The sequence below is a fragment of the Mercenaria mercenaria genome, chromosome 2 (assembly GCF_021730395.1).
Source record: "Mercenaria mercenaria strain notata chromosome 2, MADL_Memer_1, whole genome shotgun sequence".
NCBI classification, from domain to species: domain Eukaryota; kingdom Metazoa; phylum Mollusca; class Bivalvia; order Venerida; family Veneridae; genus Mercenaria; species Mercenaria mercenaria.
Genome location: NC_069362.1, coordinates 22,776,857 through 22,800,724, shown reverse-complemented (window position 1 = coordinate 22,800,724; position 23,868 = coordinate 22,776,857). Strand labels below are relative to the sequence as shown.

The window sequence follows — 23,868 nt, the reverse complement described above, 5'->3', positions numbered from 1 at the left end:
TATACATAAAAGGTACAAACTGAGTCAGCGGGCATTATCCATCTCGGCCCTGTCCCCTTTCGAGGTTCCTTCTGAATATTGTGAGGCTCGTAGTTTATCTGTTTTATACAAGTACTTGATCATCAACTAATGTTAGGGAAGTAATGCGTCCTTAGATGCATACAGTGACAGACCGGCTCACGCGGCCATGCCAGTAAGAATATACTCCCTTTATTTATCATATATAAGAAGTTTATATGTTTTGAAATGAATGTTGAATTGAATGTTGAATGAAAATAAATGAAATGAAATAATACATATTGTGATTGTAAACTATACTTGTGTTGTGTTATCAAACAACTGTAAAATAGTAAGTCGAGTTGGTGTCCTCAAGTCCTAGAAGTCCATCCTTCTGTCTTTCCTCAAACAGAACCGTGTTGGATTTAGGTGGTTAGCTATTCTTTACTAATATTTAACTCCCGCGTAACCTCTTGCCACAGAGGGTCATCACATTATGTTAACAATGTCTAATTGGCTCATGTATCTAAACTGTTAAATAATTTACATGTGCTTGTTACAATAACATAAGGTGAAACAAAGTAAGTAAGTAACGACTTTATTTCCAGAGGCTACACATTGGGTTTCCCCATCTACCATGTGGGCCTCAAACAAAGCTTGCTTTAGCATTAATAATAAGTTCTTGTGGTCCCCAGCTGTATTAAGCTCGCTTGAGCTTGAAGTCCTTTGTGGGGAGCTGTTGTGGTCACCTGATAAGCAAGTCTGTTGTACGTCAACGTTTTTACTATAAATACTCTAAAGGTAATAATTTTTGTCCAAACTTGACGAAATTTGGTCAGGCTGTTTGTCTCAGTGAAGTCTTGGATTATTTCTGAAACTGCATCTTCCGGTTTCAAAACTAGGTAAGAAGGTCAAATAGAAAAAACGTTAACAATATAGATACTACAATTTCTGCTTGATCTTCATAAAAGATTGTCAGATTGTTTGTGTGTATGAAATCTAGGTCATTAATAAAATTGTTGATGGGTTACCTGAGGTCAAATCAATCATTTATGAGAATGTTTGTTTCAATAAAATTTAAGTGAAATTTGAAACAGGATTACCTGAGGTTAAAATAAACTAGATCAATAGGTTGAATCTTAGAAAACCCTTAACACTCTTCTGTTGGATCTTCATAAAACATTGTTAGAATGTTTGCTTGTATGAAATTTAGGCCAAGTTTTTCTCTAGTTTATCTGTGGCCAAATACTAACTCACTTGGTCAAGTCATAGAAAAACCTTATTGACACTGTAGAGGCCATTGTCACTTTATACCTGATCTTCCTAAAGCTTGTCCAGTTGTTTGTCTCTATGGAGTCCTGTCAAATTTGAAAATAGGTTAACATGGGTAAATATTTGTTAGAACATTTGTTTCAAAAATTTAGGAGTTTGAAACTGGGTTATTTGAGATCAAAAAGTAGGTCACTGGGTCAAATAATAGGAAAAGAATATTTGTTAACTCTCAGGAAGCTACATATTCTGCTTGATCTTATTAGTTTGTCACATTGTCACCATGAAATCTAGGTCAAGTTCAAAAATATGTTATCTGAGATTAAAAAATCTAGGTCTCTAGCTCAAGACAGAAAAACCTGGTTGACACTCTAAATGTTTGTTAGAATATTTGTTTCAATGAAGTCTAGGGTAAAAGAACTTTTGCATACTAGAGGCTATGTTTTGTATCTGAGTTTTATGAAGTTTTTTCAGTATGTCTGTTGTTGTAAAATTAAGGTATGGAAACAAAAACTAGGTCGCACAGTCAAAGGATTGAAAAACATGGTCAATGTTCTACCTGAATTGATTAAAGCATGGTCATGGTATTTGTTGTAATGAAAAGTAGATCAGATTGTCAGATTCTTGGTTAGCTGGGGGTGTGAGCGATACAGGGCCATAACCCTTTTGTTTTTACATTTTTTGTTTGGATTACTTGTTACCCAGAAGAATGCCTCTAGCATTTTGGTCATCCCATTGTGAATTTGAGCAATATGTGTTTTACTGTATATTGTGTATAGTACAGTACTGTTCCTAAAGTCGGACAGATTGCAACTTCAGTTGATTCTAGACATGTGTTTAGTTATATTATCTCTTTCTGTGATGATATTTCAGACCGGTTGCTTAATGAGTTGAGTCTGGACCTATGCAAAGTTGGAGAGACAGTCCAGTCATCTGTTGCCTATGTATTTTACTTTCTCTGTGATGAAAGCCAGGATATGAAGCTTCATGCAAGGACACTTCAGCAAGTGCATTCTGGGATATTGAACATGCTGTCGTCTGCAAGGTCCCTTCCTGTCTTAATTAATGGGCTTGGTAAGGAATGTGCTTTATGTGTCTCTTCAAAATAGGGATTGTGGAAGATGTAGATTTGCAGATATTATAAAAAGAGCTGAATAATAGCCATTAACCCTTAGCCTGCTGGTGCCAAATGATTCTGCCTTTGCGACCAGTGTAGACCAAGATCAGCCTGCACATCTGTGCAGTCTGATCATGGTCTGCACTGTTCGCTATTCAGTCAGTAATTTTTCAGTGAACACTTCTTTGAATAATAAGTGGTATGGCCCAAATTGAGTGATGGACTGGTCCATTTTAGATATTTAGCAGGGTAAGGGTTAAGATTTCTGTGTATCTATTTGGCAGATTTGTCTTTTTGTCAAACTGATATTACAATTGTTGCATGACATTAGACCTGCAACCCACCCTCTGTCCCCCTCCTCCCCACTCTGCAACCACTTACACAAATACACTGCTTCTGGGATTAGGTCAAAAGTCAAGGTCACAATGACCTTAAGGCTAAAAAAGCTTTCCAATCAGTAAGCAGGGGTTAAGCCTTCAGCCACAATAATTTATTTGAAGAACACCTGTGGTCAGAAGAAAGCCGACCCCCTGTAAGTCAAAGGTGAAGATCAATGTGAACTTTAGGCTGAAATTGATTCATATTCATTCATTTGAGAACCATGACATATATTATTTTCAAACTTCATATGATCATGACGATGGTCAGTAAGTGGCTCCTATCTTCTTTGGGGTCCAAGATTCCAAGGTAAATGTCCCAGTAACCTTGATACCTTGAATCGTGGGTGCGCATAATACACAGGTATAGACAATTTTCCAACTTCAAAACAAGTTTGTTACCGATGTTCGCCATTTTGGTAAAGGGAAACTACTCCCCGTGCTTACTGTCACCGCTAAAATGTAAGATTGCTGTTATGTTCAAAAAGATCAAATGGTTTATTTTTCTTTCAAACAAAATTAATTTCATATAAATTTAGAAGTATTTTGATGAAAGAAATGTTAATAAATCACAAAAATTATGATACTAATTAAAGATCGAGAATTATCTTTAAACGAGATCAAACTGTGAACAACATAATTGACACGAGGTGACACGTTAATTGCCGGTAATTACTGGCTATTTGATCGTGACAAAAAGACTATCACACCTTTTGTTATCAGTTTGAATTGAGAAGTTTGTGTCATTTTGAAAGATACCATTCCGAAATATTGAATCAGCTGCTATTTATTTATTCAAAATAGTTAATTAAAATAGGTAAAACAACAAATATAACAATATTTTACTGGTTTAATTTCGAGAAATCAAAAATCGATAGTACCGCGAGACCGATGCTGCTGTCCGCCATGGAGATAAAATTTATCACGGGTGTCGATGTAAACTCTACTTTTGTTTTCCATCCACCTCAAAATTGACCAAAAATGTTTTTTCCCCCCAGGATTTTGGGCTTAAATCAGGGGTTGTGGGGGCGGGGTTTCCATCCACCTCAAAATTGACCAAAAATGTTTTTTTACCCCAGGATTTTGGGGTTAAATCGGGAGAATGCGCATTATACAAGGGTGCGCATTATACATGGGTATCTACGGTAGTTTTCCAAATAATTCAGGGTTGCCATGGTCAGGGAAAAGTTAGAAGAAAATGATTTCTTTCAATGTCAGGGAATTTTTGAATTGGTCAAGAAAATTTTGGAAGTCAGGTAAAAGTCAGACAGATATGGAATTAGAGGTTGAGAGCTTAGGAATCAAAATAGCAGAATGAATGAAAATAAAAGGCTTCCACAGTTTTATCCGTGGGTAGACCAAGCATTTTTAAAAAATTTAGGTTAGCACTGTAACATATTCTGTATTTCACATACAAAAATTATAGTTTATCTGTCATTAAGTCTTTTAAGAAAAATATTTTAGAATTTGTAATAGAAAAAAAATAAGAATGTAGATCTGATAACGTAAGTCTGTTGAGCAAGCTCATATTATTTCAGCATCTTGTTCTATAAATGCTATGAATGGTATAGTCCTGCATAGTTACAAAGTTATTTCATCATAAAAGCCAAAACTGTGCTATTCTTTCTTTTCTGTCATTTATACTTGTATGGAAAAGTTACTGAGGAAACCTTACTACACACCATTATTACATACTAACTTTCTTTTACTGCTTATAAATTGTAATGTGCACAAACTTGCTAATATTTTGTTGGACTGTACAGTATGATTGATCATCTATGAGCTTGATTTGTTTCATATTTAAGGTAGTTCTGCATGTTTGGATCAAAATTTTTTCTACAAAGTAGAATTTGATTAAACTCTGATTTTTCACAACTGCAGAATATACCTAGAAAATTCAGCAGATAAAAAAGATAGGGTCATGTGCTTGATTTTTTGCTAGACTTACTTGAAAAAATCAGACCTCACGCAATTTTTCATAATTGAAGTCTATGGGAAAATCACAACTTTCATAACATTTTTGCAAATAGAAATTTTTCTACAATGTAGAATTTAATGAAACTTCCCACAGTTGTAAATAAACGTATGGCCTATAATTTGGTGAAATAAAATGTATTGGTCCCAGGGCTTAATTTTGAGATATTTGACCATGATTAAAGTGAACCGCACTTTTCACACTAATTTTAAGATATTATTTTGAATTTTTAACGTGTCAGATGTTTTAATATCATATTTTAACTTTAGAAAGACAGTAACAGTGCCATTGTAATAAATTTACTCATAGGCTGCTATTAATTAATAAAATGATTTTCATTTCCGTACGCCAATTCCAGGTTTTATTTTATGTTTTCCAGATGAATGACGTTACGCCATCACTTCCTGTTTATCAAACGTGCAGAACTACCTTAAATCCTGATCAACTTAAAGTATTCTGGTTAAATTTCTTGATTTCATACTAATCTAGATTATGATCTGTTTTAGTCAACTTCTCTTTAAAAGAGATAAAAGCTAGTTTCCCCCATTTGGTAAATAATGAATGATAAACATGAATGTAGCCAGTTGAATATGTATTACAAAACATGACCCTTTTTTATACAGAACATGATGGCATGATGCAAAGTTTTAAAACCTGGTTTTCTTGGAATTTCCATGTTTCTTGTTAAAACTGTTTAAAAGGCTACTATCTGAATAAAATCAGCTGTTTTCATAAAATAATCTCTTTGCATATAACTGCAGGGCTTTTGAAGAAATTGATAGCAGATAGTGCCGGATGCCAGAGTCTGATGTCCTTGAACAGAGAAGGTGTAACCTTGCTGACTTGCATGAAGAAACTGCTGTTGAGCAAAAAGGATGTTTTACAGATGGCAGTTTCTCAAATTCTCTCACTTGTGCTGAAGAAAGAAAACTATTTAGCTTATGCTACTACAATATTGGAGTCAGACATTGTTGGTAAGGAATGTAAATAGATCTTATAGAAAATTAATGGTGGTGAGAAACTGAAGATTAGTTTTATCATTGAAGAGAAACTTTAATTTATAATTATCTGGGTTTTTTCTAGATTAAAAACACTTAAATCAATTAAATTGGTAGAGAAATGATATTAATGATAAACATTTTGAAATTTGATGAACATTTTTATTAGGAATTATAGGCATAATTCCAGTGTTATACAGAAAACTGGCTGACGGTATTCTTGAAGACTTCTTATATCATCTGTACATCACAAATTCCTGCTTCAGATATAAATCTTTACCGCTTGTTTTCTTCTTTGTAGAATTTCTGTTTGAGTCATTACATACAGAAAATACACTTCAGATTGAGTAAATAACTGTTTACTTGATGTTTATTACTTTCTGTTTAGTTTCTTTTTCACTTTGTTTTTTTTGCCCTTTCCCCCACCTCCTTTTCAGTAGAGGGGTAACCATATATTGCTTTGCTCAATCAGTAATTAAAAGGACACATTGGCATACATTAGTTAACCTTCATAGGATGACCACCCATAGTAAGTAGATGACACTTATAAGTTATAATTGTCCCCCACTGATTTTGAAGAAAAAAGAGGGGACATAGAAATAGGCTCCGTTCATCCTTTTGTCCACCACACTTCGTGTCCGGTCCATAACTCTGCCATCCATGAAGGGATTCTGAAATAACTTGGCATAAATATTTCCCATAATGAGACCATGTGTTGTGCGCAAGACCCAGACCCCTAGCTCTAAGGTCAAGTTCACACTTAGAGGTTAAAGGTTAACAGGGTCTGTTTCTTGTCTGGTCCATAACTCTGCCATTCATCATCTTGGTGGGTTGATGTGTTTTACAAACAGATTTTGCTTATTTTATTGTTGCAACTGTTGACTTGTTCACTAAGCTTGGATTATGAGCCTTTGGCTTTTTCTGTTTTCTAGCTGTTTTGTCTATTTTGCCAGTTTTGACAAAGCTGTATGAATATGTATACGAGTCATATGTTTTCACTTACTCATTTTCATATTCACTTGCCTGTCATTTTATACTTAGTGTTTTAGTAAGAATTGTAATTGAAAAATGTCTTAAATGTTCAGTCGTTTATAGTGAATGTTTCTGCTTGTTGAGTTTACCTGCATGATAAGAACTACAGTTACTGATACAGTTACTGATGTTTTTTCAGATGTATTTTGAAAGTTCTGCAGAGATTATCAAATGTTGAACAGTTCTACAAGAGATGCCACTCTGTATATGGTAAGTTATATGTGGAAATTTTTCACAGATTAAGTTTAATATTTAAGATACAATCGTAACACAATTAATTATTGAAATCTTGCTATGTACGTGTATGTATTTATATGAAACACTCACATATGTAAATGAAAATTCTTACATATTTCACCAGTAACATGAAATAATTACCTTATTGATATTGTGATAGGGATACTTTAAAGCTAACTCAGTATGAGATGTTGTGTTGTTTTGGTTTAGGTGTCGAGTCTGTTCTGAGAGCTGTCTCCACGTCCATTGAATTAAAGAACCCGACACTTCTCAGCCATGGTTACAGTCTCCTAGCAGATATCTTAAACAGGTAAAGGGACATTTTGACAACAAATGATACACAAAAAATGGAACTTGTATTACTGAATCTATATAAAGCCAACACAGTTTTCAATAAAACAATTCTTGTGTCAAATTTTGAAGGTTAAAAAAAAAACCCCATAATTTTTGTGTTTTTTGACAATTTTAGCAGACTCTTTTTTTCTTCCAAATAATTTTTTGACCTGTCAGTTTTATTATATATTCTGAAAGCTTGCAATTTTCTGGATTTAGGAATTTATTTTGAACAAAATCTGCCACTACATTTCTTTAAAAAGAAAAGAACTTTATTTGTAAAACTGGGAATTTATTGATTTGACACCTTAATGTCTTTAATTCTTGCCAGATCTATTTTAGTATTGAGATAAATTCAGTTAACGACTTGTAGATAGTTACGACTAAATTTTAAAACAACATTAAAAAATCTAAGGCATTTTGTTTTACATTTTTTTACAAATTAGAGCATGCAAGAAATTTCAGATGAACACTGACTTATACATTTTATTTGTTCTCTTTAAATTCATTATCAGTGTTATCAAATGGTAAAAATTTCAAAAAAATCTTAAGTAAGAAGTTTGATTGAGAAGATTGAATTTCTGTGATATTGTGTAATCATTAGTATTTGCTTGGGAATAACTTTCATGGATTTTGTAGTTGCCTTAATTGGCAAAATTAAATCCCAGCAAGTAATGAAATTCCTATTTGTTACAGTTACCGAAGTTGAAATCTATGAATTAATATCCCAACAAAAGTGGCAGTTTTCCAAACCACAAAATAACATGCCCACAAAAATTAAATGATTCTACAGTGCCTGCTGGTTACTTACCCAAAATACTGCATTCGGGTTATATAAGAACACCACCCTTTACTTGAACTTATTGTTGGTTCCCGCCAAAACCCTTATGACTTGTATATTGTTTTCACGGCTTGAACTGCCAATAACTCGAAACAAATTTTTACCGGTTACGTAGAGTTTGAGAAAATGAAGTTTGACTGTATTTGCACTAGCCTGAGGACATTCCATAGTTTCTGAGCACTGTAGATTGAGTAATATTTGTGACGGTTTTATTTTTGCTAATATCCACAAATAATGCCACATGCAATTTAAAAATTTTGTTAGTATGCATGGATTCCATGCACAATCCATTGTTTCTAGGTGTTTCTAGCAGTGTACAATACACATGCATGGATTCCAAGGATAGTCGATTGATTCTAGGTGTTTGTAGTAGTGTAAAATACAAATGCATGAATTTCCCTAAAACATTTTTTTTAAAAAGATAAAAATTTTTATTTGAAAATTTGGGGAAATTTATTGATTTGAAAATTTAATTTGGGGCATTTTTTTTACATAATTTTTTTTAAAAATTTAGAGCAGCAAAAAATTTAAAATTAAAACATGCCCTATTTTTATTTATGGTTTTTTAAATTCAATTGTCAAAGTCAAAAATTTTAAAAATAATAAAAAAAAAAGAAAGGAAAAAGGGGTTGTCGGGGCCCTTTTAAGATGCTGTTATTTTTAGTTTTAAGTTGCTTTCTTTAAAGTTTGGAATTTCTGTGATATTGGGAAATAATTTTTATTTGTTGGGAAAAATTTGCCTCCCACACCACTTTGGGTGGGGGGAACATTTTGTTTTTACTCCGGTTGCGGGCTGTCCCCAATCTTGTCCGGCTTAAGTCGGGACAGTTCTCATCTAAATCTTCCCCAAAAAATTGGAAAAAAAAGTGTTGGGCCAAAATAAGCCCTCATGGTAAATTTTCCATTGTGCAAGAAATGGTTTCATTACCCGCAATAAAAACGACGTTTCTTAGGGAAAATAATGCTTTTATTTTTTTAAGCTTTTTTTCAAATTGGTTTTCGAAAACAATTTTTGCCCCGGAATGACTTTAAAAGTTCTGGAAAGGGGGAAACAGATTGAACTGTTTAAGGTGAAAAAATTGCTGTGAATTTTTTGGGCCCTCCATTTTTAAAGGGCCTGAACAAAAATTTAAAAATAATAGCAAAAATAATTTAATGAACTTTAGTTTAAACCTGATATTTTTTGGGCTTGGGCAAGAATAAAAAAAGGATCTTATGCTGGCTTTTAAGGGGCCCTTTTCCTATCTGAGGGTTTTTCCTTTAATGAAAACAGAAACTCAGGCAGCCAAACATGTTTTCAAAAAGATGTATCACAAAAAACTGAGTGTTTTCTTTCCAACTCTGTTTGAATATAAAAAATTTACCTGTAGCATAAAAAAAACGGTATTGTGCTATCTGTGAAAAAGTTTACAAAAAACCTCCCTCCCAAACATCCCCCGATATTTTTCCTGTCCCCAAAACATCCCCTTTTTTCAGGTTATGGTATTTTTCAAATTTAAAAAAAATCTCAGCAAAACCCCCAAATTAGACATTAAAATTTTGGAAGGATGACAGGGGAAAGTTTAAAATGAAATAGCCATAAAGATATTGGCTTTCTTTAGTAATATTTTAAAAAGACATGGGGTTATAACTTTAAATGTCAAAAAAGGAAAAAGTTCAACATTTAACATCGTCTTTTAACCCCTTTAAATGGCATTTTTTTCAGGTTTTTTAAATTGGCTTTGGAAACTTCTTTATTACAGGAAAAGGCTAGTGGGGTTTTGTTTTTAAATGGTTTTTTGTTTTTATAGAAAAAAATGAGGGAATACAAAAACCCCTCAAAAGTTTTAAATTTTTCAATGTATCGACCCTGCGCCAAAAAATAGCATCCTGCCCCAAAAACATACCCGGTTTACCTAGGTGCAAATTGGTGAGGCACTTGGGGAATTTATGACCTTGAATTACCCAAAACCACTTTGCCAGTGATACTTTTTTTGGGTCCCTGGTTAAATAAGATACATAATGGAGAAAAAATCGAACATAGTTGTTTACCCGTTGTGGAGAAAAGCGCTTTTGCAAAAGGACCTCTTTTTTCAGGGAAATTTTAAGGTTGCTTCATTTTGGAAAAATTAAATCTCAAAGAAGTAATAAAATTCCCTATTTGTTAAAATTTTGGGAAAAGTTAAAATCTAGGGAATTAATATCCCAACAAATGTGGCAGTTTTCCAAACCACAAAATTACATGCCCACAAGAATTAAATGATTCTACAGTGCTTGCTGGATGTTTGAAAGTTTTACCTCCCCAAAATATTGCTTTGGGTTGTTTTAAGTACTCCCTATACTTGAATGCACAAAACCAAAAGGGTTTGTGAAAATTAGGGTTTCAAACTTCGTTCATTAAAACTAAAAAATTTGAACACCCCCCTTGCAAAATTTAAATTGTTGGTTCCCCCCCAAAACCCCTTTGTTGTATTTTGTTTTGGTGGCTTAAAACGCCGAAAACGGGAAAAAAATTTTGCAGGTTTTGGTAAAGGTTTCGAAAATTTAAGTTTGACAGTTTTTGAATACCCTGGGAAAATTTCCCATTGTTTTTGAGCACGGGTAAAAATTGAGAAATTTTGGGGAAAGGTTTTTTTTGCTAATTTTAAAATTCGAAAATAATCCCAAAATCCCTTTAAAAAAAATATTTTAAATATGCATGGTTTCCCAAGGACAGCCCCTTTTTTTCTGGGTGTTTTAGTATTTGTGAAATAAAACCCAAGGATTCCGGGGACGTCCTTTGTTAAAGCTGGGGAATTTATAATTGCAGGCTGCCGGGAGGACATTCAATTGTTTCTAAGAATATAAAAATATATTTGCAGGCATCCAGATGAAATTTGTTTCTTACTTTGTGTACTACTTTTCCAGGCATCCGGAGGACATTCCATTGTTTCTGAGTAGTAGTGTGGTACAGAAATGTCTCTCTCTGATCCAGGAAGGTTTGGGCCCCTTTACCAAAAATTTAAGTTTCTCAAAATGAAACAGGATGTTTTTATGAAAATTTTAAAGGGGTTGGTTTTTAAAAAATTTGTATTCAGGGTAACCCCTGTTCAAAACCCCTAAAGAGAGTTTTTTTCCCTTCCCACACAAAGGTGATAGACTCTTAAAATGGATTAGTTTTTTTCCCAAAAAAGAAACCACTCTTTCCAATTCCCCTTTTAACCCAGCATTTTTACTGTACTACACAGTATTTTTCCTGTTCGGGGAAAGTTAAGTACAATTAGTGTGTTCCCAAAAGAGAGGGAAATGTTTATTTTGGGAAACCCTTTTAGAAAAGGCTTCTTGGCTGTAAGGCTCTCCCTTTTTTAGTAAAAGGGAAAGTGAGGCAAAAGGGATAATGTTTTCCTAGCAAAAATTTAAAAAAAATGAAAAAAACAGTGTTATATAAAAAAAACCAATTCAAAAAATTTTTTATGGTTTTTTTTTCTCTTTCATTTTAAAAAATTCCAGTGTTTCTTAAATATTTTTTTGGGAAAAAGTACTTGTTGTTCCCGGCCCTTTTTTTCCCAAAGGTTTTAATCCCTTTCCCCATGGCCCCCAAAAAGGGAAGATGGACCACCTAAATCATTCGGGAGTATGTCGGGGCCCCGGAAGAAAAAGAATATAAAAAACACGGATAGCAAGTTTTGGGAAGATATTGGATCTCACTGTCAAATCTTGCATCTAATTTATAGGGGTATGTTTCTCTTGGAAGACAATATTTTTTTTGTAAATACTTAACATTTTTCCCCTTTTTTTTGCCCAAAGGGAAAAAGAAAAAAAACGTACCCTTGATGCAAATTTCAAAGCCCTTTTTTTTTGGTTTGAATTTATAGGGTTTGAGAGGGTTTTTTGAATTTACCATGTGCTTTAAAAAAAGGCACTTAAGAATTTCATTGTATCTTTTATTTTGAGTTCGTAAGTTACGTGTTAATGCACTCAAATTTTGCTAGGTTTATATTTTTGGGTTTTAATAAATTTCACAGTATTTTTTCTTCCCATCTAACATTTGTAGAGATGACTTTGCATCATGTGAGAGTAATTTTGTGCACCGGGGGCCCCAAGGTTGGGCCGTCCCCCAAATGGAAACTTTTAAATGACCCGATTTTTAATGGGGGAAAAAATGTCTTGATATTTAACAGGGTTATGAAACCTTAAATTTTTTTTTGAATCTTTCTAGAACCCCCAATTCAAGTTTTTAGGCAAAAAAGTGATATGGAATTTGAAATGTCTCAGTGGGGGGATGGGGAAATTTAAAGAATTTTGTAGATCTCCCCATTTAAAAAATTGGGGGGGAAAAAAATATGAAAAACATTTAAACAGTTGTTGTTTTTTTTTTTAAAAAATTACTTGTTTAAACTTTTGATATAAAAAATTTTGGATTTACCCCTTAAAATAAAAAAATTTGCAAAAAATTAGTTTAACAAATTTATTTAGGTAAAAAGCATTAAAGTTTTTTGGGAACCCAATCTGAAGTGCTTTTCCGGGAAAAATCCAGAACAAAGTGTCATTTAAAGGTACATTTATTTGCCACATGGGGGAAAAGCCATGCCCTCAGGGTTGGGGGTTGGTCCCCAAAACCCGCTAAAAACCACTGCTCCCCTTTGCAAAATTGCCCCATCCCCTTTTCAATTCTGGATCTAGTTTCTGGATCAGTTATATTACGGGTTTAAAGGCCCTTTTTGGAAACTTTTGAGCTTTGCTGTCCACTTTTTATGGGAGTAATTTTTTTTGATCTAAATAAATTTTTAAATACAAGAATGATTTCTTAAAATTGGGTAAAGTTTCATTATAAGCCAGATTTGATAAGTTTTTTTGGAAACTTGGCCCTTTAAAATTGTAAATTGGGGGGGAAAAATTGGGATGTTTTTCCCAAAGTTAGGTATATAAAATTTAAAAATTAATGTGGTTTTTTAGGCATATATTATTATGATTTTTTGAAACTAAAGGTTGTTCTTCAGTAGTCTTTAGTTAAAGGGTTTGCACTTTGTAATGTATTTTTCTTGATACTAAAAAACCAAAAAAATATATTCAAGAAATTAAGCAGTTCTCATTCCCCGGGGGGTTTCATGAAAATTTTTCATATCCAACTTACAGTTTTTGAGATAAAAATTAAAGTCTGAGAACCCCAAAAGGGAAGAAATTACTGTTTGAATTGACGTAGAAATGAGCTGTCTTTTTTTCCCTTCAGAAGTCTGCAAAGAGATTTCAGAGCCCACAGCTGTATATAAAGGTTCTAGAGCTTTTCTGTTCCCTGAATGACCTTGACACTGAAAGGTCATGTGACCTTGTATATCAGCTGATCTTGGCAGGGTTTAGCATCAGCCTTATTGATGTCATGGTGAAATATAAGTAAGTAAATATAATTTGGTTTGAAAAACATTCCTTGTTTCAGGGGACAAACATATCCCCAAAAAGAAGTATATAGAAATGGGGCATCCTTTTTTATTTCTGTTTTTTTTTCCAAGATTCTGTAAAATCTGTCATCAGGGCAAAGGGGGGGGGTTTTAAAAACTTTGGGAAATTTTTTAAAAACAGACGCTAGACCCAGGCACTCAAAAGGGGGAAGGGGTACACTTGGTTTAACTTATAGAGGGCCCATTTTTTTGTTGGGGCCCCTTTAACCCCATTCATGCTAAACCTATTTGATTGGGTTTTTTCGGCCGGTGTAGATCATGTTCAGTTTGTGTCGGGTCAAAATCTGCAAATGTTTTTCCCTTCGTAGTATTCTTTTTGGTAAGAAACCCCTTTAAACAGTAAAGACCCTTTTCCAAATTGAAAAATGGGTCAGTTCATTTTAAAAATTTGCAGGGAAGAGTTAATTGTCATTTCCCTGAAGGCTTTTTTTTATTGGGTCCTGAAAAAAAGACCCAAAAGCCCAGCCCCCTAGACAAGGACAAAATGGGAAACAAAGGTTAAAATATGCCCGATTTTTTATCATTACCATTTGTCTATCATTTGGGAAATTTTAAAAAAACTTTTTTCCCTTGATTTTTTTCCCTAAAAAGACAGTGTGTTGGCCCCCAAGACAGGGTTCCTAAAAAAATTAAAGGGCAGGGGTTTTTTGGATGCAAAAGTTTATTTAAAAACCCTACAGTAGAAAGGTTTAAAATTGGTCCAAAAATGTGAAAAACCCCTAATATTTCCTAGTATATGGAGGGTATTTTCAAAGGGTAAATAGTGTGATAAAGCATGGGTTAAATGTCAAGTTTTTGTGGTCAAAAAAAAATTAATGAGAAAGGGCAAAAAATTGAAACAAGAGTGGTTTTTCCCGATTATTTTTTATTTTTAATGTAGTGAAAATTTAAGGGGTCTTGCCCTTTGTTTGGGGGATATTTAAAAAATAAAACCAAAAGGGAGGAATTGCCCCCAATTTTGTAAAAACCCGTTTTATTATATATTACTATGTCAGGGATGTAAATTTTGGGGGGAGTCCCTTGTTTAAAAGGATTCATTTGGGGTGATCGCCCTGGGCGTCGCGAACATTGGTTTTTTGGTTTGGTTTGGCAAAACAAAAAGTTTTTTACACTGTTTGCTTGGGAATCAGAATTTTTTAAATTTTTTAAAAACTTTTTTTCTAAATTTTTGGATTTTCAAAAATTTCCAAAAAATTTGAAATTTCTAACAAAATTTTATTTTTTTGTATCCAAAAATCTTTTTTTTAAAAAACCGGTTTTTAAAGACATACAATTTTTTAAAAATGCATAGTGAGGGTTTAAAATTTAAGAAAAAAGTGGGGGAAATTTAAACGTTCATTTTTGATCCCTTTTATTTCCCAAAAAAAACAATTAAAAGAAACAATAAATTGCTTTTTAAACCTTTGATTTATTTAAAAAAAATAAATTTAGTAATTTGTGTTTTAAGAAAAAATTTAGATGTTTAAAAAAAAATTTTACCCTTTACAAAAAAAATGGCGATTTGGTTCTGCCCCCCCGACGCTGTCTTATCCCGTTCTAAAAATTTGAAAAACACCGGGTTTGTATTTCAAAAACCCCATCTCTCCCATAAAAGGTAGTTTTTCTTTTTAAATTTAAAAAAATTAAAGATAAAAAGGGTCTAATTAATTTTATAAAAATTTTTTTTTTTTGTGTTATTTTCCCCCCAAATTTTTTTATTAGGGGGAATTCATATTGATTTGAATATTCAGGTTGCCAGCTCACTAGAATGAAACCCGTTTTGAAGTCCAAATCTAGGGTTTCTGCCCCGAGGAGAGATTTTTGCTGCCTACAGATGGACCTTTTTGTAGAAAAACTAGATGTGTAAAATTTAAATGTAGGTATTAGTTTTCTATTTAAATCCCCCATCATTTGTTTTACAAAAAAAAAAAAACATTTTATAAGGGGCCCTTTTGATTTCCCTTTGGTTGTATTCATGCTTCGTGTTTCAAATCTGAAATAAAACTAAGGGGAGCTTTTTTGCTGAAAGTTTAGAGTCATCATTTTTTGGCCAAAAAAGGAAAATTGCTGCCATGTTTAGTTGAAAACTATGCATATTTTTTCAAATGATCAATGCCCGAGCAAAAAGAAAACTTTGGGGGTTTTAGAAGGGGAGTTTCAGATAAACAATTTGGGGAAAAAAAGAGCCCTTGCCCTATAAAAAAAACCCTTTTAAAATTTTTTACTAGTAAACACAGCAGCGGGGAAAAATGGTGATTTCTAAAATTATTTTTTTAGGGTTTTTTTTTTTTCACCTTTAGCAATGTTTTTCTAATCGCTCGATTTTTCCGGATTTGCCCTATTTGCTTGTGTAGGATTTTTTTTGGGCTGTATTTTCAACTGTTTTTCATGAAAATTTTGGGCAGAATGAGACCTTGATGAAATCTAGGCCGATTTGGGAAAAAGGGGCATCTGGGGTCAAAAAAATAGGTCACTAGGTCAAATCAAAGGGAAAAACCTTTTTGTTATGCAAAGAGGCTGTATTTTTTAATTTTTCTTCATGAAATTTTTGGGCAAAAGATTACCTTGATAAAATCTGGCCCAATTTGAAAAAGGGTCATCTGGGGTCCCAAAAAATAGGTCACTAGGACAAATTTAAAGAAAAAACCCTTTTGGGATTTCGGGTAGAGGCTGTTTTTTAAATTTAATCTTTATGGGGAAATTTTTGGGAAAAATCATAAACCCTTTATGAAATCTAGGGGGAGAGTTTTTTAAAAAATGAGTCCCGGGTCAAAAATAGGTAATAGGTCAAATTTAAGGATAAACCCTTTTTTTGCGATAGAGGCTGTATTTTTCAATTAAACTTTATGGAAATTTTGGGTTTAGAATGATATCTTGATTTAAATCTAGGGGAGTTGAAGGGGGGGCATCTGGGATCAGAAAATAAAGGGCATAGGTAAACCCGAAAACCCTTTTGGGATGCGTAGAGGGTGTATTTTTTAATTAATTTTTAAAGAATTTTTGGTTTGTAATGAAATCAGGTCAATTGAATATGGGGATCTGGGGTCAAAAAATGGCACTAGGCAAATTTAAAGAAAAAACCTTGTGTAGGGAAAGAGATTGTATTTTTTAATTGTCTTTTATGAAAATTTTGGGCAGAAATGATTGCAAAGAGGGAAAACTAGGTTTAATTTGAATATGGGGCATTTTTGGGTCAAAAATTAGGTCCAAAAGGGCAAAAACAAAGAAAAACTTTTTGTATGGATTTGAGGCTTTTATTTTTCAATTGATTTTGGGAAAATTTAAATCAGAAAGATTGCCTTGATGAAATCTTTTTTAATATGGGTCATCTGGGGTTTAAAAAAAGGTCAAAGGTAAATTTAAAGAAAAACCTTGTGTAAGAAAAGAGGTGTAAAAATTTCCCCAATTTTATCTTCATGAAAAATTTTATCAGAATGATTGCCTTTATAAAATCCCACCCTTAAGTGTTATGGGGCCTCTTGGGGTCAAAAAATTTGGTCACAGGTTTAAAAAAAAAGAAAAACCCCTTTTGTATGCCCATAGAGGCTGTTTTTTCAATTGATCTTCAGAAATTTTGGGCAAAAAAATAAAATTGATGAAAAATTTGGCAGAGTTTGAAAAATGAGTTATTTTGGGCAAAAAAAATAGGGCACTAGGTCAATCAAAGATTTAAAACCCTTTTTTATGCGGGTAAAGGGGTGTATTTTTCCAAAAATCTGAATTTTTTGGTTTAGAAAAATTTCCTTTTTGAAAACTAGGCCTAGTTGAAAAGGGGGCATTGGGGGCAAAAAAATGGTCATAGGTTTAAAACAAAGAAAAACCTTGTGTATGCGATAGTGGGGTGTATTTTTCAATTAAATTTTTTATGAATTTTTTTGGGCAAAACTGATTGCCTTAATGAAATTAGGTAAATTTGAATATGGGTCATCTGGGGTCAAAAAATAGGGACTGGTCCCCAAAAAAAGAAAAACCTGTGTATGCGATATAGAGGCTGTATTTTTCAATTGAAACTTTATGAAAAAAATTTTGGGCCCGAATGATGCCTTGATGAAATCTAGGTCCCAAAAATTCAAAATAGGTCATTGGGGGGCAAAAAATAGGTAAAACAAAAAAAAATCCCTATTTTTTTAAAAGTTTTTGCCCCCAAAATTTTTAAAGATAATTTATCAGAAATTTTTTTTTATGAAATCACAGGTCAAAAAGTTTTTCCCCTGTTATGGGTTTTGTTTCCAGGGAGGACCAGGGCCATCTTGGCCCTTTGGGGTTTTTTGCATGTTTTTAAAGGGCACAAATTTATTTGGGCAAAAATAAAAGGGGACGTTTTTTTCAGGGGCCAAATTTTAAAACCTTTCCACAAGTGTTCATGGGTGGAAAAAATTTTTACAGTGTTTTAGAGGCCCAAACCCGGGGATCATATATCTGTCTTGCAAGTTTTTGTTTTTTGGTAAATTTAATTTTTAAATTTTTAAAAAAGAAAAAAATTTTTCACGGGGCTAAGGGCCCTTTTGGGGGAAAATCCCTTTTTGGGTTTTGGGGGCAGTGGCTCAAAGGACAAGGGAAACAAAGTGACCTTTCTATTTTCTTGTGTCCAAAACTTTTAAAATACATTGTCAAAAATTTTTAAAATGCATATGGAAAACTGCCCGCTTCTAAAATTTTACAAAATGATGTCTACCCTTTAGAGGGAAAAAAACTATTTTTTTTTAGGGCCCGGGGTGAAAAAGGGCAAAGGGTTTCAAAGACTAAAAGTTAAGTTTTAAAAATTTACAGAGGAACAAAGCGTATGAATAAAAAAAAAGTACCTTTGAAATTTTATGTTGCCGGGACTACTTTATTTATATGGGATGGGCTTCATTTTATAAAATAGTGTACACAAAAAAAATCACTAAGTTCGATAAACATATCGTTCAATAATAAAACAAACAAAAAGGTGGAGGCATATAATAAAAGTGTTATTATAACAGTAGCTAGATCTGGGATTTTGTATTCGGGTCTCGTGGATTTAGCCAGGATGGCTTTCGCACCTTGTGCAGTTCGATCTGGCAAAATCCACTCAAGCCAAATACAGCTTTCCAGATCAAGCTACTATTATAATATTCCTATTTTATTTATTGCTTACTTATTTAATTCGATTTTCTATTTTAAGTTTATGGTTGTCTCCTTGCTTTCTTAAATGAGATAGTAGTGTTTTTATTGACTCTTGTGCCCCTGGCTGTTGGTCACTAGAGTTTAATTTTTGCATGAAGTGTATATGTTATAATACACAGTGAAAACACACAGCAGGGCTTTAGTGACACCATCTGCAGTATTCTGAATGGGCACACTTCCCTGGAACAGTTTTCACCTTTAGGAAAGAAACATTATATCTACCTGCTGTCTGTAAGTATACTCATGTATAACATTAGCACTGCATTTATTACAATGTAACAGTGTAGCTTTAAATTACCAAGTATCTTATTTGGAGGTACTCCCCAGATTCTTGTATGAAACTGGTTTTGTATGTTTTGCTTTTCATAGTGTAACATTTCCCTTGCTTGCACTTTGTATTTTAGCCATTACATACGTACACATACAATAGTGATTCAATAATTGTCTATTGAACAGACATGTTTTGGATTTATTTCAGTATGTAAGTACGTATGAAGGGATTTCCATCAGACAGGCTGTACCAAATGGTAATAATTAAAGTTAGGTTTACCTTTTTATTACTTACTTACTCCCTAACCCACAAGCCCCCACCCTCCAAAAAAACCCCAGAACACTAGTATTTGTTGGAATACAGGTCTTCCACGAAACCAAATTGGTGAAGAAACTCTGGTTTTTAAAGTTCTCAGATCTCAAAGAATTACTTTGCTCTCGCCCACTGTGTAACCCATGCCCCTGTCTTCCATAAAAAAGAATAGTGTTCTGACTAAGACGCCTGATGCGGGTAAAGCCTTAAGGCCCTGAGTGGGTGACAAGAGGTTGCAGAATAAACTTTGCATATGATACATTGATAATGCAAAGTAAGTCATAACTAGAGAAGAAAGTAGCTCTGCTTCAGCCCTTTGAAGAAGAGGGCATGTATCATTTTGCTCATGCCTGTTTGTCAATCTCTCCATTGGTAGACACTTTGATTTCCAATCAATAGCTAGAGAAGACTGGCATTTTGTGTCTAACTTCATCAGGATGATTGCCTGTGGTCAGTAGATGACCCATTAGTAGCTCAAGATCACAGTGACTTCAGATTGAAATAAGTTTCCAATAAATAACTGAAAAATGCTTGATCACATCTTAATCAACTTTATAGGATGATTGTATGTGGTCACCAAATTAACTTTTGCTTTTGGGATCAGTAGGTCAAAGGTCAAGCTCACTGACATCAAACTAAAAAATAATTTCCAGTCAGTTACTGGAGGATGTTTTGACATCATCATCATAGTATATTTGCCTATGATCATTAGATGATTTCTGTTGTTAAAGGGATATTAGGTCAAACATCAAGGTCACAGTGACATTGAAACTAAAAGCGACTACTGACCAGAAACTGGAAAATGCTTGGATTTATGCTTGGGCCTGTGGCCATCAAACTTTAGATCATGATCATCCAGGGTTAGGGTGTCAAAAGTCAAGGTTACAGAAAACTTGAAACAGAAGGTGATGCACCAAGTCACCATGGACATGCCATTCTGCGGGGCATATGTGTTTCACAAATAGCTTTTGTTATACATTTATGTATATGCAGGTCTCAGTCCTAATTCAAATGGTTGCTGTATATTACTTTTTCAGAATGACTTGGTTGTGAAGTTTTAGTAATGATAAGTATTACTTTTCTTGGGTCTCCACCTCCAAGTTGCATCTATGTTCCATTCCTTTACAAAATGATGGGCATGCACTTGACTTGGCCTTAGTTGAAGGGATGTTAATGGTTGTTTCTGTTGTTTATCTACAGGTTTAGCACGTCTACCAACAATCCTTAAAGGATCGCCAAGTGACTGGTATACACATGATATATCCATGCTCGTGTGGGTGTTTGGTGACTCAGTTCTAGCAGTTTTATCAGCACAAAATATTGTAAGTGATACATGTAATTTTTTTTTGCTGAAGCCTGTGTATTATGTATAGATGCTATAACATACTTGCCATTTACAAAATAAACTCTTTAAAATATGGACTCGTGGATGAGGAGTGAAAATGACATATAATTGGACAGTCATTTGAAAATACAGCAGGTGTACATTTAACGGTGCTTTAAAACAAGCAGTAGATCGGTGGTGAAGTGGTAAGACACCAAACAGCAGGTCTGTGGTACAGTGGTAAGATGCCAAACAGTAGGTCTGTGGTGCAGTGGTAAGATGCCAAACAGTAGATCTGTGGTGAATTGATAAGATGCCACAGCAGATCTGTGGTGAAGTGGTAAGATGCCAAACAGTAGATCTGTGGTGCAGTCTTACAACACCAAACAGCAGATCTTTGGTGCAGTGGTAAGATGCCAAACAGTAGATCTGTGGTGCAGTGGTAAGATGCCAAACAGCAGATCTGTGGTGCAGCAGTAAGACGCCAAACAGTAGATCTGTGGTGCAGCAGTAAGATGCCAAACAGTAGATCTATGGTGCAGCAGTAAGATGCCAAACTGCAGATCTGTGGTGAAGTAGTAAGATGCCAAACAGTAGGTCTTTGGTGCAGTGGTAAGATGCCAAACAGTAGATCTGTGGTACAGTGGTAAGACGCCAAACAGTAGGTCTGTGGTGCAGTGGTAAGATGCCAAACAGTAGGTCTGTTGTGCAGCCGTAAGATGCCAAACAGTAGATCTGTGGTACAGTGGTAAGACGCCAAACAGTAGGTCTGTGGTGCAGTGGTAAGACGCCAAACAGTAGGTCTTTGGTGCAGTGGTAAGATGCCAAACAGTAGATCTGTGGTACAGTGGTAAGACGCCAAACAGTAGGTCTGTGGTGCAGTGGTAAGATGCCAAACAGTAGGTCTTTGGTGCAGTGGTAAGATGCCAAACAGTAGATCTGTGGTACAGCGGTAAGACGCCAAACAGTAGATCTGTGGTGCAGCGTTACGACACCAAACAGCAGATCTGTGGTGCAGTGGTAAGATGCGAAACAGCAGATCTGTGGTGCAGTGGTTAGACGCCAAACAGTAGATCTGTGGTGAATTAGTAAGACGCACGACTAGGAAGCCAAAGATAAAGAGCTTAAGGGACATTCCTTAAACTAAAATTTCTAACTGTTAATGGTAAGTCTTGCATATTTATGCTATACAAATGTTTTAAGAAGACTCTGGGAATTTCTGGAATTGAAGCATCTTCTGTATCTTGTACTATTCTCCAAATCTGAAAATAGCAAACAATCCTATGCAGAAGTTATCTATAAAAATAACCAGAAATGTCTATAAATAAAAATAGATACATAATTGTGGTCACCACAGTGTGAAAAGTGGTTAATTACTTGTTTAAATCAATGCAGTTAATGTTTTCACTAAGGTAACGGTTTTGTATATATACACACACACAGTCACATCAAAACATGCAAAACAATGCTGTATTGTTTTTAATACAGATAAACTTTTGGTTTGCTTCAGATGGAGGCATTTTTTGACAATACAAGTTTAGAAATGATGGAACAGATATTTGAAACAGAAGGATGTCTAGAAAACGATGCCATGTTAAGGTTGTGTGGTGATCAGACATTCCTTTCTGCTCTAGTGGTAAGTGTTGAAAGTGACATCTTGTTAAGGTTGTGTGGTGATCCCTTGTTCCAACAGTGACAAATATAAGTAGGTTTGTCTTACCATAGAGACATTATATGAAATTTAGGATGCACTGCATGATTGAGTAATTAATTAAGGAATATATGAAAATGGTATTAAATCTCACTTTGTAGCTCTGGTATAATTTGTGCCTTTCTGAAACCTCAGGTAAACATTTCATTAATAAACAACTTCTTTTACCTTAATAAGCCTATCATAGATTTATTTTCAAATGAATACCATTTCATCTTTCCTTTGCATTTGTGTTAATCATGTTAAAATTGTCAGTAAAAATAAAATTAAAAGTTGATAAAGTATGAAGCAGTATAACTAAATAGAATGTTTTACCTTAAATTGCCAATTTACAAGGTGTACAGAAATGTGCAATCTTATTGTAAATATGTAATATCAAAATCGGATTCGCATCTTTGGAGAAAAGGTGTTATCTTCAGTACAACCGTAGGGACCAGAGGTATGGTTCTAGAGTTTGAGCCATCAAAGGTAGAACAATATGTATTATATAAACATTTTACCGAGACTGGACAGGGAGTTCAAGCAAACTGGGGTACTCAGGAAATCCAAGTTTGAACGAATAAAGTTGGACTGTGTAATAGAAAATTTTAATAATGTTTGTTCAAACCATACATTTACCTTATCTTAATAGCAATTTAAGAGACAAAAATTGTAAGTCAGCATTGAGAGTGACTTCTAATGTTTCATCTTCTTTGCAGCAACTAAATGTTGTGATAAATGATAAAACTCTAATGTATTAAACTGCAAGTGAAAGAAATAGCACATAAAATAAGGAATTTTCAAGATTTAAATGCAATATTTCAGTATTACCTCGCTGTTTATGTGCAAATGTAAAGAACAGTTTCTCTTAAAATCTAGAGTTGGTGATATTTCAAGAAGATTAATTGATCACCTTCCATCAGACTGATTTTTTCTTCAGTATTAAGCATTTTAGGTATGCTCTCTTGGCAACTTTACAATGAAAACAAAACATGTTTGATTTAATTTTTTAACCTGTATAAAGTATGTTTAAGAAATGAATCTTTGATTTGAATATACAGGGCAAATGGAGGCTGAAGGTTCCAATTAAATTCTTCTATTTTCACTCCTTAAGCTTAGTCGCTAGCTGTGAGGTCAACTTAATCAGGAACTGTAATACAACTGATGTATACAGGCCCACTGATGCAAACTCCAAGGTAAGAATTAAATGGTGTTTTTTTCTGCATTCAGACAGGTATAATAATAAATCACACTAGGATTTATTGCAAATCCATGAATAGCACTATATATACAGGCCCACTGAAAGAAACTCTAAATACATTGTAATATCACCTATGGCAATATGACTTCTGTCAGAAAGTATAGGCAATAAGCAATTGCAACTTCTGCAAAGCTGTTGTATCTATTAAATTTCTGTAACAATATGGTAAAGATCTTACAAGAATAAAAACATGACATTTTTTAATACAATCCAATATGTGTGCAGGAAGTCTTTTCAAACAGGCAGCATAAAGAAAAACAGCAATTAATTCTCACCATAAGGTAGGGAAAGGA

The 23,868-nt window shown here is 33.9% G+C and overlaps 1 protein-coding gene across 1 annotated transcript; it reads left to right on the top strand.

Annotated features, from left to right (window-relative positions):
* The first annotated feature begins 408 nt into the window (after positions 1–408).
* Positions 409–11,174, top strand: LOC123563493 (meiosis inhibitor protein 1-like). Its single transcript, XM_053524805.1, has 6 exons — positions 409–2,340; positions 5,497–5,709; positions 6,035–6,080; positions 6,905–6,975; positions 7,213–7,312; positions 11,063–11,174. Exons 1-6 carry the CDS (start codon positions 2,244–2,246, stop codon positions 11,172–11,174), a joined length of 639 nt encoding a protein of 212 aa, XP_053380780.1. The 5' UTR covers positions 409–2,243.
* Positions 11,175–23,868: the final 12,694 nt, after the last annotated feature.